The sequence below is a fragment of the Dunckerocampus dactyliophorus genome, chromosome 6, assembly GCF_027744805.1.
Source record: "Dunckerocampus dactyliophorus isolate RoL2022-P2 chromosome 6, RoL_Ddac_1.1, whole genome shotgun sequence".
In the NCBI taxonomy this organism is placed as follows: domain Eukaryota; kingdom Metazoa; phylum Chordata; class Actinopteri; order Syngnathiformes; family Syngnathidae; genus Dunckerocampus; species Dunckerocampus dactyliophorus.
Genome location: NC_072824.1, coordinates 15,641,309 through 15,656,268, shown reverse-complemented (window position 1 = coordinate 15,656,268; position 14,960 = coordinate 15,641,309). Strand labels below are relative to the sequence as shown.

The following is a 14,960-nucleotide window of genomic DNA, read 5'->3' as shown; positions in this document are numbered from 1 at the left end:
ATGTAGGAATGGAAGAAAGAAATCATATTCTAACGAGAAAAATTTTTATGAGAACAACTCGTAATATCATGAGTAAAATTAATATCATTTTAGTAGCACAGAGTTTAAATATTTACTATGTTAAAAATAAAATAATATTATGAGAACAAACAAAACAAAATAAAGTTGTAATTTTTTGGACAAATATGTTGGGGAAAAAGTTATAAAATGATGGGACTAAAGTTATAACATGATGGCAATAAAGTCAAAATCTAACAAAAAAATGGATGAAACTAATTTAAGATGAAAGTTGAAATATTTGGAAAATATGGGGAAAAAACAAAAGTTCATACTAATGATATGCTTTTTCACCTTCTGTATATCATAAAGCTAAGATAATTTTTTTTCTTGAACTATACTGTATATGTCTTTGTATTTGCATATTAGTATATCTATATTACTCTAGTATATTTATATTTACAGTTGCTTTACAAAATAACAAAGTGGCCCTTGCATCTATTCATCTTTAAGTATTTGGCCCTCGGTGGGAAAACTTTGGACACAGTCTAGGTTTATTGCTGTATACTTGAACTAAAAACTAAAAATCTATTCATTTTGCCTCTGACATAATTGAAGCTAGCGTAGCAGATCTGAAAAATACATTTTTCTTGTTTTTTCACAAGCTGCCGCACCTTCCCTCCCATATGCAGTTGTCAGCTATAAAAAATGAGATTTTAAAATCACTTCACATGTTTGCAAATGAATACTAGGACATGTAGACCATGAATGTTTGCGCCGCAATGCACTGTGGTTCAATGCAGTGTTTAGATTGCAATCAGAAGTGAGCTATGAGTGACAAGCATCAGCAGAAACTGTGCTGCGTATGGTTGTAATTTTCTTTCCAAAGGCAGCGAGGGAAATGATGTCAGTCTTGACAGTTTTTCCCGTGATAAGAAATGTAGTAAGCGGTGGGAATACACTTGCGGTGCTCTGTGTTATTGCAGTCTCCCCATACATTTGATTGTTTTCCCAATGCCATGGCCACAGTTTGTCGTAAACACCCTCAGCAAATAAAAATAAATAAAACTGCTCCTAAAACGCAAACGTTAGACGTTATACATGCACACATAGAGACAAGAATTGTAACCAAAAGACCACCGTAGTCAATGGCTGTTTGATATTTAAATCACTTCCACTTGGTCAGCATGCCAACAAAAACAGTTTACCAGTATTGACTTGTATTTACAAGTAAGTGAACTACAGACCTCCGCCAAGGCAGATACAGTGGTGTTAAATTAGCTTGTGTAATGCTGTACTGAAATAGTTGGGTATAGGGACAATGTCTGACAAACTGGCTGGTTTTAAATAGTAGATGTTATTCCCAATTTCTGCTTAAAGAATTTCTAAAGAAAACCAAATGTTGTTCAAGTCATCTTTTTACATTTCCACGAGTTTTGTCTTAACTCACTGTCCTTAGTATTTGAGCCCGTGGCCCAGATCTATCAATCTTTTCCTACATTCTTTACTCCCTTCTGCCTCATTGGCATTGGCAGCACACTGGTTGTGTCCCAACTGGCCCATTCTAAAAATGCTTTCTGTAGAAATGCATTCCCACAGCAACAACAGCCTGCTACCACCATGCCAGCTGTTCCGTCCTCCTCACATTCCCCTTGTACAACCCGCAGTGCCCTGAAGAGCTTCACAATAAGTGCCATGAAAAGCTGTAGAAAGTTAAAAAATTCAAGATCTGGAGAGTTGACAACGATATAATACTGCAAGAGCATTGGAGTACTTTCTTATTTTTTGCAATTATCACAATAATTTGGTTGATTTGGGGGAAATGTTTGTTGACTTTACTTGGATGCGTTTGTTATTTGGAAAGAGGTTGTTTCTTACAACATTAGAAAATCCATTGATTTGCAGTGCATGAGAATGTGGAAAAGAAAACCTAATTCTCTTTGAGGTACATTGCACAACACAGAAGCAACGAACCAATGTTGTAATAGCTGTATGTAGGGCCTTATGATTTCCACATTAACGGAATTGCGGACGGGATAAAATAAAGGAATAAAGGAATCTACTGGTAAAAGCAGAATCTCGCAAGCTCAGGCTGTATGAGTGTGTTTACACAGTGTTGCGTTTTACCGCTTGTTAATAAAGCGATTTGATTTGCATCTACGTTTTGTAGATGTTAATTAATCTGCTTAAATATGACAATGGAATGTACATTTTGAGAGTTTTACATCCCAATACAATAACTGATTATCATTGTTAATATTTACCACAGTCTACTGTATCAAGGGATTGTAATCAAATGTCCTTTCCTACTTCGAGGTATGTCTTTTTATTAAGATTTTGCAACATACAATTTCTTAACTGTTGTTTCTATTTTTGACTTCAGCAGAGACCATGACGACAGCCACTTCCCCAATCTTGTTGAAATGGGACCCTAAGAGTCTTGAAATCCGCACACTGACTGTGGAGCGACTTCTGGAACCCCTTGTTACACAGGTACTTTACTTAAACCCTGGATACATACTCTTGTATGAAGACAGACGAGTGTCAAGATGACGTTAATGTAACTTGTCTTGCTTTTTATGAAGCAGAAATCCTCCATAAAGACCAAATCTAATAGCTGCATGCTCCGGATCTGTATCACTTGTCAAAAAGATGTTTAATTATGATGGATTACTGCCAAACAACACTTTGGCTCCTCTCTACTAACAGTCTGGCTTCTGAGCAGAGCAGATGGCTGAACGTGACTGCAGTGACAGTGGTTTATAGTATCAGTGATTTGGATTTGACTGTTTGGAAAAAATATGAAACACAGAACACTCAGAAATATGCAGCGCATGCTTCAACACCTCATCCAGTGCGAATGATGAAGAAATGAGACAGAATCTGTGTTGTTAATCATTCTGTGTTGGATGAACAAATAACCGGAAATGCATACTTAAAGGAAAACTGCACTTTTTAAAAACATTTTTCCCATCATCCACAATTCTTATGTGAAACATGAACATGTATTTCTTGTCCTGTGCGTTTCTAACGAGAGTAAATGAGTTAGTATCTGCTAGCTAAAAAGGCATGTCATGGGAGGGACCTATTTTGACAATAAAGCCCTAAAAAAAAAACAACTCAAAAGAACGTCAACAGTGTTCCATTTGACCTGTATATTAACCAAGCTACACCGATATTGTTGTTGTAGCAGCTAACACGAAAAACTATATTTATCTGGCGGAGTAACACAACGCCTCGCTAGTCTCAGCGTCACTCACAACGCCTCAAGCCACTGCAGCGGGACAGACAAAAGAGTGGAAACTACTGGCTCTCAATTTCGCTACGAAGACTCAACAAGATGCTCGTTTGCTGTATGCATTTTTTACCTGAGGACTGGAGCACAAGTCTTGTGCTGGAAGACACAGCCATCCCAATGAGAGCGGACATTGTAAGTGTCAGCATGTATGTAAAACAATAAAACGACAGGGCTGTACAATCGAAATAAGTGCCTCCCATGACGTGCAATATTAGCTGGCTCATGCTAACTCGTCTTCTCGTACAGAAACGTACAGAAAAAGGAAACAAACATGTTTTCATGTTTCACATAAGGATTGTGGATGATAGCCAAAATTATAAAAAAAAACTGCAGTTTTCCTTTAAGAGTCAACCCATGTTACGCGTCCGTAATAAATACATGTGTCCACCCGGCACTTTTTTTGGGTACAATTTTCCTATTTCTCTTTTGCTATCCCCATGATTAATTCCTGCATCTTTAGTCTGAGTATGTGAATTCCTTCATAAATCGATAACGGAATGCCAGAAGTTTTTTCACCCAGGGGATTGCTCTGGGAGATTTCTCTGAATTACTCAACTGTAGCCATTGATCTACTCTTCTGCATGCGGAACTAAGAGTGATATTGTGCATGCCGCTGCTGGGACGGTTCATCTCCTTCTCAGTAAATGCAGTGGTGGTGAAGGTGTTTTAGGATATGAACGTGACACTGTTATTGGTTTTGGTTTTCATCAATTGATGATTTATTGGTTTATGATAAAATAAAAGGTTGCTTTGGGAGGCTTGACAAGCTTGACATTGCTTCAGATCACATGGCCATTTATCAACTGAGGCTGTCGACACCAGACATGTTCATAACTGGCGATATAACAGACTTACGTTTGCAGTCCACATGACTTTGATACAGTATGTATCTGTATTAGCTAAGTCTCACTAGATTTACTGAGGTCTCACGTGATGTAATGGACGACTGTTGTTCCCCTCTAGTTGTTTTTGGAATGTATTGTAAAATGGCAATATTGTTTGATAAATTTAATAAAGTTTTGGGGTCTGGTGTTGGAATTCCGTTTACTGTAACTCTTTAAAATACAACTGCCATTCTCCTGTAACACATTTTTCTTCACACTTTGTACACCAAGAATAAACTAATAAAGCAGAGCAAAAATATTGCATGACAACCACTTGTGCAAACCCAAATGGATTTATCTCATGAGCTCGCTGCCCTAATTCTGCCACTTGGATGGAGTTTGCATTATTAGGATATTTTGTGACGTAGGGCAACGTCTCTGCTGTAGTGTCCAGTTTGAGAGATGAAATGATGCGAGAGAGACAAGCTCTGGTTTAACCTGGTTGCTTTTATTCTCAAACATGGATTCATTCATGGTAAGTACTCAACTCATCATTTTCCTGTTGACTTGACTCAGACGATACGATGTAATGCATTAGCACTATGTCTTAGTATTAACTGGCAGTAGGATGTGCTGTGCAAATATAGCACCATGTGAACTCATTTTAAAGGATTGAGGCATCATGCTGCAGTCCCTGTCATAGTCTATTAAGATAACATAAATGGAAGATGACTGGACACTTTTTGTTTGATTTAAGCCTCGGAGTAGCTTATTTTTAGCAATCTTACTGGAAAAGAAAGTTTTGAGCATTTTCCCAACTGTATTATGATGATAATGGTTGGGAGTGAAGTTCTGCCTTTGAGCTGAGGAATTTAGGTATGGCTTTATGAGTGCATGATTGACAAACAGATCAGTGCCGTATCTGCAGTCATATGGTCGTGGAACTGGTCTGTCCCAGTGAAGAGAGACTGAATCAAAAGGTGTAGTCTGGATTTCCTCTTTAGCGTTAATGTTCCTACATTTACCGATGGTCTCAAAAGCTCATTGTGGAGTGTCCTACCAGGAGGGGACACCACAGATGGCCAAGGAAAGCCATGAAGAATGTGTCCAGTTTCAAAAGCATGCACTATTAAAGCACGTTGGTTGAGACGTGCACTGTAGAAATGTGGCTTGCTTCTTTTCATTTTAATTTAAAGTACAAAAAAGGATCCAAAATGTCTCTGCTTTGCGCCGTTACAGGCAATGCCTATAACATAAAGTTACAAATTTTTTTTTACATTTATGACTTTATCATAAATTTACGACTTTATTCTTGAAATCTCTGATTATTTACACTCCTTCAGGCTTTGCCTGGGACAGCTACGACGAGGGGGGACTTATGTGACCTTTGGCCTTGGCCATGTGGCGGGGGCGGGGTAAGGAAGACGGAAGTGTGAGCACCAGGGCTAGACATGCTAATCTGTTTGTGCCCAACTGCTCTGTTTTGCTGCCACATGATAAATAATAGCTTTTCTAAAGCAAGAGGAAATTTTCCATCCTTCCTAGTGAGCTAGGTACTCTGACAGGGAGCAGCGCAGAGAGGTATACCTGTATATCATAGTCACAGATGTTGATTAATCGTGATACGTCATAATTGGCCCGATAAATCGGTCCGGCTGTAGCACAAAATGGTACGCGCTTACAGACAGTGTCACTCGCTACTTGTAAATCGTTCTTGCTAATGTTCATTATTTATTGATGTGCAATTTTGTTTATAGAGAATTGCTCCATTTTTGTATTGTTTTTATTGTGTGTGGTTTTGTGTGTGTGTTGTTTTGATCATGATTTCTATTTAACTGCAATTTTTGAGTCCATTTTATTGTGATTGTTTATTTTGTTTGTTTGTTATGTTGTTTGTTTAATTTATTTTATTTAAAAGCTCTTGGCATTCCAATTAGTGTTAAATACTCTTTAGGAAATTAACATGTATTGCTTTTGATATAGTGTACCCATATTATTATGCCATAAAAAACGTGTGCTCTGCGTATACCGATAAGGGCTTTTCAAAGCCGATCACAAAAAACGATCGGCGTGCAACGGCAAATGCTAAATGTCTGCTGTGTCACGTAGGGTTGCCAACAAAATGACGCGTCTTGTATAGAGCTTGCCACAGGCTATGCCAAGCGATGCCAGTGTGTTTGATGGCTCCCTTACCAAACCTATTGCAGTACGACTATTGTTGCATCTTTGTTTACACATTTTGTCTGTCACTGTCACTGGCTGTACTTTGCATTGGCGGCAGTTAGCTAGCAGCTAGCTAGAGTTATCTGCCAAGCTTCTGGTCTTTGGACTCCAAATGTGACTTTTTACAACAGTAACATTTAGTGTTTAAAACAAACAAGCAAACATGCCGAGTAATGTGACGAGAGTAATGAATTCGTTAATTAATCTGACACAATTGATTAGCTTGTCATCTGTGTAATGTGAAGTTTTCACCCTTCTTCACTTCTTTAAATGTTACAAAACAGACACTCGTCTGACTTCAGGCAGCATCTTCCGCTACCTTGCTTTGTCAGCATATGGCTAGCTCCAGGCGTCTGAACAGCTGCCAAGCACAGATGCTTGTAGCCCGCTGCCTCCCTGCTTAGTTAGCCATCATAGAAAATACATCAGAGTTGCGGCTGCTTCAGACACACATCCCCTTGTGGATGGATCATTACTGTCACAAGCCAAAACTTAATGAACCCTTAGACGTTATGCATTGTCATTGAGTCACAAACTTAATTAACATTACACAGAGTAGATAAAAACGTGTATTTATGGCGATAAGAGAGGGGAAGAGATTATTCAAGTTTAACATTTCAGGCTGGATGATTCAGAGGAGAATCCAAGGTTTAAACCAATGCATTCCTTGTGATGTCTAGTAATCTGTGCACTGGCACTGAACAACCCAGCGCTAACACTAGCACTGCTTCACTAGCGCACTGCAATGAGATGACTGTGATGCAACGCCTCAGCCAGGCAAGCCAAGGTGGTGCTGAGCAGAGCTACAAGTGGAATACAGCTGATCCATTTAGGATCTTCAAAGTACTCTGACAATGAGCCAGTCAGAGCCTTGCTTAGTAGCCTCTGTTGATTGTGTGCAAGACAAAGATGGGGAGTAATAGGGTGACAATATTGTAGACCAGTGGTCACCAACGTGGTGCCCGGTTTTCATTCAGGTTTTCAGGAATAATGTGGCATGCACTGGAAAGAAATGCATTCTGAAATACAAAATGTTGCAAGATGATGATGCAAGCAATTTATTGCAAACAACCACAAAAGAGAAATAGGCTGTTCATCAGCTGATCAAAAGTTTAAGACCACAGCCTTTAAAAGCCAAAATCATGGCAAAAATGTGGATTCAATGTCATTTTCTGTCAGGTATTCACACTGTCATGATCTTTTGAGGGCAAAGGCAAAAAAGCTTTCTCTCTGAACGCAGTCAGATTGGTGAGCTGCATACGCAAGGCCTATCGCAGCGTGCCATTGCTGCTGAAGTTGGATGCAGAAGGACAGTCAGTTTAAACTTCTTAAAAGATCCTGAGGGTTATGGAACAAAAAAGTCAAGTGGTCGACGGAAAAAAAAGGTCACCTGAGCAGGAGGATCCGATTGGCTGTTGGCAGCTCAAGACACGGGACGATACTCGGCCCAAGTGAAGGTTGTTACTGGTGCAGAGTGCGGTCGCCCACTGCTCTCTCACTTGGAGCCCACGTATGCGCTACCTGGAAGCCCTGCTAAGCACTGTACTCTCACAAACAAAGTCTCCTTAAAGAAGGCATCTCATCCTCTGTAGGTTTCACGAGTGATATGTTCTCTTGAAAATGTAAGTAAAATATGTTTTTGTCTAAATTAAGGCTATTTTAATATTCCTTTTTTCTTATAATATAGCTAATAGTAGGGGTGCAAGGAATTCTGGGCCCCTTGGGAAAACCCCCCCCCAAAAAAACAGTTTTAGGTTGATTTTTGGGTGATTTTTTTTTTATTAATTACTAATTTTTATTAGTAATTACAGATTTTTTGGGCCCTCTGGCAGTCAGTGGACCTTGGAAATTTACCCCTTTATATGGCACCCCTGGCCAATAGTACTCATCATGAATAAATGAAAATATTTATAATTAATCCATGTGATGGATATTAATACCGGCCGATTTCACTCATGGATGATTGGTATCGGAATCAGCAGCAAAAAACCCCGATCGGAGCATCTCTAATTTAGTGTTTTCTTCATGTGTTCTGTGTATAGTGTGAGTCACTTAGGAGTTCATTTCGGTAGAAATTAGGTGTAAGGTCTGACTTACACCAAAACTCGACTTACATCACAGTCTAGGATAGCTAGGATATTGTCTTGTCCTTGCAGGTCATATTTTCAGGTGCTACCTTGCATTTTCTGAAACATATTTTTCTCTCTGAACTCTTTCCATATAGAGGGGTGCATTGGTGGGGTTTTTTGGTGTTTGTCCACTTAGCCCGGACTCTCAGTGACTTACCTTGGGCCCAACTAACATTAGCTTAGCACGTTTGACTTGTTTATTTTTCTCAAGCTGTGCCTCCTCTGAAGTCTAACCCTAACACTAACCCTTAGGCTTCGAAAACCCCTCTTTTAAAACATACATACAGTTTCCACTTTGATGCCTTAGTTCCGGATTCCGTGCCCTTATTTTGTTTTTACTTCTGTTTCTGCTCCATTCTGTGTTCTTATGCTTTGCTTCTCTGTTTTCCCGCACCTGCACAACATTTTCCCCGCTATTGGGTGTCATATCTCGCATCCTGGGGTCACCGCCACAACGCCAACATGTGACAGATAGAAAGCAAATATAAGTAAAGCCCTTCAGACTTTTTTGCACTGTTTTGGCGGCAAAGCCGAAAAGGTTTACGGAAGATCATTGTAGATGTCAAAGTAATCAAATTGCTCCGTATTAGGCAGTCAATGAGAAGTACTATGCCAAAGATTGTCCACCTTGTGAACACTGGTGTGTATCTGGGATTAGATGTATCATAACAATCTCATTTTCCTCATATAAGTGACTTACCCACATACATCTTGCTTTTGATACTCATGAATCTTTAAACAATAAAGATCTCATCCATTATGTATGTTGTATAAACGGCTTTGCAGTGGATTAACAAGATTTTGCAGGATCTTCATGTGGAATTTGTGTATTTGTCAATAGTGCTAAGGTTAAATTGACTGCGCATGCACACACACACACACACCCACACACACACAGAACCTTTTCTCATGTTTAGATAAAGCCTATCACTCACTCACGTCTTGGAAGCTGAAGGCGGAAAATTGAACATCTTGGAAAGGCCACAGGGATTTACAACTGAGTGAAGAATCCACTGACTGGTTAGTGTTGTGAGAGAAAAGGCCACATGGCATTTAATGCAATTGATGAGCAATAAAATGGGTGGACAATGCACACGGAAAATGTTATCCTTTTTCACTGCTGCAGCATGATCATAGGCCTGCAAGAGTGTTAATACACACATTAAATGGACAGTTACCAACTGGCAAAAAAGGGGCAAGACTGTCTACTTGTCCAGTAACAGTATTTAGATTGTATTTAGATTTACATTGGAATTCAGTAGGCATACATCACTGCGGCCTATTTATTTTGTCCGCTAAGTAATTATGGTTTCACCTTCATAGACAACGTATTTGATTGGATGCACCATTTTTTGTACCTAGTGTGAGCTTTGGAAGACTTCAAAGTTTTTTTTTTTATAGTCACACACTGTGGCACAACATGTGATCAAATTTTGTCAATCACAAGTCGTCACCTTGGTTGCCCATGACCTCCATTTCTCTATAGTAAGAGATTAGAGGTACCTTCATGCCTGCATACTCTAAGTATGTAATTTTATCTTGTTTTTACTTAGTTTTTCCACTTCAATCTGCTGTTCCCTGTTATACGTGCGTCATCACTGCAGCTGGCTGAGTATAAATTTGATGGCTGTCAGAACCGATCAGGCTCCAAAAGTTAGCCAGCAGGACAATTTGTCTTGTGCCTGTGTCGCTGCGAGAGTGACAGTGATAGAACTCGGATGTCGTGGCAGCCCTAATAAAAAGCAGTCGTGGTGGAAGACCTTGATGTTATCGCTCATCCAAAAAACGCAGTGTTTTCCTGCTTTCCACTGTGCAGTGTTAGCAGTGTTTGGTAAATCCAATTTCCACGCTCCGTCTGCCTGTGTAAACCACATTGTTCATTCGTGTTGGTTTCGTTTTTCTGCATTCATGGTAGAACATGCCTGGATAGATGGTGGCTTGTGAAACTCTTCCATACATATTTGAGTTTTTGTTACCATCTCTATCTTCCGCTGGTAGCGTAGAGTTATAACTGAAGCTATACCGTGCATAAATTATGCAAATTTTAGCTAACTTAGTCACTTGTCATGTCTTTTAGCAGAGGAAAACATACAAAGCAATGCTGACAAGTTCAAATAGCATACCTGAGGATCGTAGCACTGAAACAAAAAATGCTGGCATCTGACAAATGGCATTTAAAAAGTGTCACGGCAGTCACTAGATTTAACTCACTATGTTGAGGCACTTTATATTTTCAGTGCTGAAAAATAACTGCACCCGTGGGCAATATAAGGGTGAATCTGATGCCAGCCCGAGAACGTCAACACCCACCTACATGCTGCGTTAATCTCGTAAAGTCTTTGTTTTGTTTTTCCCCACAAGCTCGTTCTCGGTATACTCTGGCACCTGCGTGCAGCGGCAGCATTATATTTTCATAAAAATAGCACCGTTAAATCTGCATGAAGGTAGATAAGTTGCCTGAGTCTAAAGTGCCTGCTGTGAGGTTATTCAGGACATAATTAAATATACATCAAGCTTTTTAAGCCACTGTTGAAGAACAACACATCAAGGAGCTGTGACTTGAATGAGCCAGTCCCTTTGGTAAGCTACATGACACATGCTGCAGCTTTTCTCTGTTTTTGTATTCCATAGCCCAGCCCTGTGTTAATTAATATATCATGAATATACATTTGAAGTGAAGATGACTGTTATAGACTTGTAAATAATTCTCAAGTTTTTGCCATGGAGCATTTTTGTGCACTGCACACATTTTGACTCTTGTACGATTTGCTTCTCTCAGGTACGCATTTTGTTGCATTTCGAAGGTTTCAGTTTTCCTATTCAGTCTCTGCGTGTAGCGTGATGCGCACCTCCAAAAAATTCTTGACCTGCTACGATGCTGACCCTTTAAGTCTGTGATTGGTCGGCTTGTAGTCCATTATTTGTGTGTATGTAGGACTCGTTCACTAGGAGGACACCTCCTCGAACAACTTCTCCAATTTTGGATCTACTGACTGTTGTCATGCATGGATTAGTTCTACCTGCAGTAACACTCCCCTTTTCTCTTTAATTAGAATCGTTTGCTCATGATGTGAACCTAACAAGGTAAATAGTCGATGAGTGTTGGGGTTGCTCACATAACTGAAGCGCTATGAAAGCAGGGGTGTCTAAAGTGTGGCCAAGGAGCCATTTTTAGCGTGGGTTATTTTTTGTCTTGGCTCGCGGCACATTATAAAACTAAAATAAACAGACCAAAAGCCATAATGTACGAGAAAAAGCTGATATTAATACCTAACGCAGTAATCCCTCATTTATCACGATTAATTGGTTCCAGACCCGACCGTGTTAACATAAAACAATATAAGAAAAAAAAGAATATAAAAGGAACACATTTAAACAGTCAATCTTTCAGTCCTTTTTCTACAAATGTATTTTCTCCAGTCCCTTTAATTTACACAGTCATTTTCGACTGTTGGCAGTGCATCTGCTGTTTAACGGTAAGAGCAGCCAATATATTGCTTATTGCTCTGTAGGACGGTTAAAAAAATTAACTGCCTCTTCAAAGGACCAGGTTCCCGTGCTGAACAAATTAAATTGGATTTTATTAACACATGGTGGTTGGATGCCTGCCACGACTTTATGTTGCTTTAACATAGCACACTGTTGCAACAGATATTGTCTTCTGCTCTTAGGTTTTATTATTTTTCATACTGTGAAGCATAACTGCAAGAGGCAACATGGTTTAATTTTTGTGACTCTTTGGATTAATAGCGTTGGTTTGTATGTATTTATATGTGGCTGTTTATATGGGAGTTGAACTGTGGGTGTGTGCGTGTGTGCGTGTGTGTGTGTGTGTGTGTGTGTGTGTGACTGTAATAATGAAATATTGATCCCCAAAACATAGATTGAAGTAAACACAGCATGGACATTTACAGTGCAGAGTCGAGATACTAAACATAATATCAGCAATTCCCTTTGCTGACAAACTGCGGCCATACTGCTATAAAGCTTTTATATATATATATATATATGCAATTTAACTGTGCGCAGAAGAAACAGTTCTAAGGGAGTCTAACTGGTGTGAATGAAACAGACAAACAAGTGAGTTTTAAATGAAATGGTGTATTGTAAGTGTTTAGGGAAAGGGGTAAATTGAACAAGCTATATAACTTAAACAATGAAACTAATTTAATAACAATTTAATAAACAGAAAATCACAACTTTTCTTTTATTTTCTGGGTGTAAGTTCGTTTTTTTTTTTTTTTAAAGAAAAACAAAATAATGCTTTTTGGGTTTGACAGTTCCTTGAGTCTTGTTGGCAAAAGTTCCTTAACCAGTTTAGTTCTTTTTTTTTTTTTTCCTCTTGAGAAGACATCCATAATCCATTGATAGTAAAGAAGGAAAAAAAGTCCTACCAGCTCGCCACTTTGTTATGAAGGGTGCAAAACCAAGCTGTGCAAAAACCCTGACCTGTATAGAACAGAAAACACGCATTCCTATCTCATATTGTAAAAAAAATACCGGTAAACAACTTATTCAATAATTCACATTTCAGTTCAATATGGCAATAAATCATTACACAATTCATTCATAATTCTGTCCATAGATTCAATAGCATTTCAGTCAGACTACGTGGTGTTCATTATATACAGTCTATGTTCTACTACTTGTTAGCATTGTGTCTAGCAACCATTACAGTACAAAGATACAATAAACTGAGAGAAAAAAAAAAGAACACAGCCGAAATCAAGGTTGCACAACAAAAACTTAAGACAATAACAACCATTTTGAATTAGTCAAACAATAATAAATTAACAAACAAGTAAATGAAAAAAATCACATTTCCAAAATGGAGATTAGGGCGCGATCAGCGCTGTCAAACAAGCAACTTTTTTCACACAACCTAGCGGCTTAAAATACGATGGGTGGCTGTTGTGAAAGGTGCATGCATCTTACCGCCGAGGCGTTCAAATAATAAAGGCGGTAAATGTGCCGCTTGAGTCGGCGTTAGCCGCCAGCCACAGCAGGCGGCGGTGATTTCTTACACCTGCGGGGATTTCATTGTTGTTGCTGTGCGGCAACAGCGAATCGGAGTGGACTTCACGTCAGCTCACTGAAGTCATGTGACAGCTCCTAGTCCTGGACCTTTTAACGTGACGTGGGTTACAATGTCATAGATAAGCCATCATGATACACCTAAGTCAACCACAAATGATTCCTCTCGAGGAACATTTTTGACATGCAGTAATTGTTGAGTTTGTTGATCACTTGACTGATATCGACTTCATTCTCTTTATGAAATCTGATAGTTGTCATCACTGTGTGCTGCTTTATGTTTGAGTGCACTCATAAGTCAAAAGCCATTCGTAATGATGCTTGACATCTGCATCAATGCATGAAGTGCTACATAACCTTTCACTAAACACGTTGTGATTGCGTGTAACTGTTCTTGCGTCTTTTGTTTTTCCTAGGTGACAACCTTAGTAAACACGAGCAACAAAGGGCCGTCCAGTAAGAAGAAGGGGCGCTCCAAGAAGGCTCATGTCCTGGCAGTCTCTGTTGAACAGGCCACTCAAAACTTTTTGGAGAAAGGGGAGCAGATTGCCAAAGACAGCCAGGATCTCAAGGAGGAGCTCATTGCTGCTGTAGATGATGTCCGTAAGCAAGGTGAGCATGTTGAAACATTTACAAAAAGTCAATTTTGACTAAATGCACCTTATGGCAGGGCACTCACACTCATAGCTGGTGCTCAAGCTGCACATCATGGCAGATGATATGAGTGCTGTTGACGGGATTTTGGCGAAGCCATTTGATAGTCTTCCTTACGAAGAGAAAATTAGAGTTAAACAACAGGGCAGATCAAGGGGCTCAAGTCTTACACCTGCAACACAATGGGCCAAGGCCATTCAAGCAGTCTAGCTCTGCTGGCCATTGAGAGGACACTGGTCAAGTCCTTGGAAAAGACGCCTAGTTGGTACGACGAGGTCACAGATCATTTTCTTGAAAAGGAACACAGGGCAGAATTTACATATAAATAAATAAACACCTTTATGATGTATGTAAAAAAAAATTAGCTTCCCCTCCTTGAATGACCATCAGCCGCCACTGATGTGAACGTCCCTTCTTTTACTTCCCAGACAGTGCAGTGGGCAGGTTAAGTTGTGTGTGACATATTTCTTGACTTTGTTTGTTTGGCACCATGGTGAGGTGGTTGTCTGGATTGCTGCATGTGAAAAGCTACTAAAACCATCAAAAGGTTGTCCTAATTGACTGACTCTGACTACTTGCAAGTCATTTTGCCAGCTTGTACGTATGTTAAACGTTGAAATTAAATCCTTCGGAAGCAACTGGCGGGCCGGATTCAAATGCTTGGCGGGCCGGATGTGGCCCCCAGGCTGTAGTTTCCCAACCCCTGCTCTAGACCTACTCCATGTATTAAGTGCCCTCCGATAATTTGCACGATGCAAATACAATTGACGTGACTTACTTTGTTTCACCCTTAATGATCTT

At 39.6% G+C, this 14,960-nt stretch overlaps 1 protein-coding gene across 3 annotated transcripts in view; it reads left to right on the top strand.

The window, feature by feature from the left end:
- ctnna2 (catenin (cadherin-associated protein), alpha 2) overlaps window positions 1-14,960 on the top strand; it is a 316,834-nt gene that overhangs the window by 12,656 nt on the left and 289,218 nt on the right. For 2 of the 3 annotated variants that reach the window (XM_054779584.1, XM_054779587.1), the window contains exons 2-3: window positions 2,381-2,490; window positions 13,922-14,117. In XM_054779584.1, the coding sequence (XP_054635559.1) occupies window positions 2,389-2,490; window positions 13,922-14,117 (298 nt within the window). In that variant the 5' untranslated portion in view covers window positions 2,381-2,388. The remainder of the gene's footprint in view (window positions 1-2,380; window positions 2,491-13,921; window positions 14,118-14,960) is intronic. The other variant, XM_054779585.1, reaches the window with a different exon arrangement.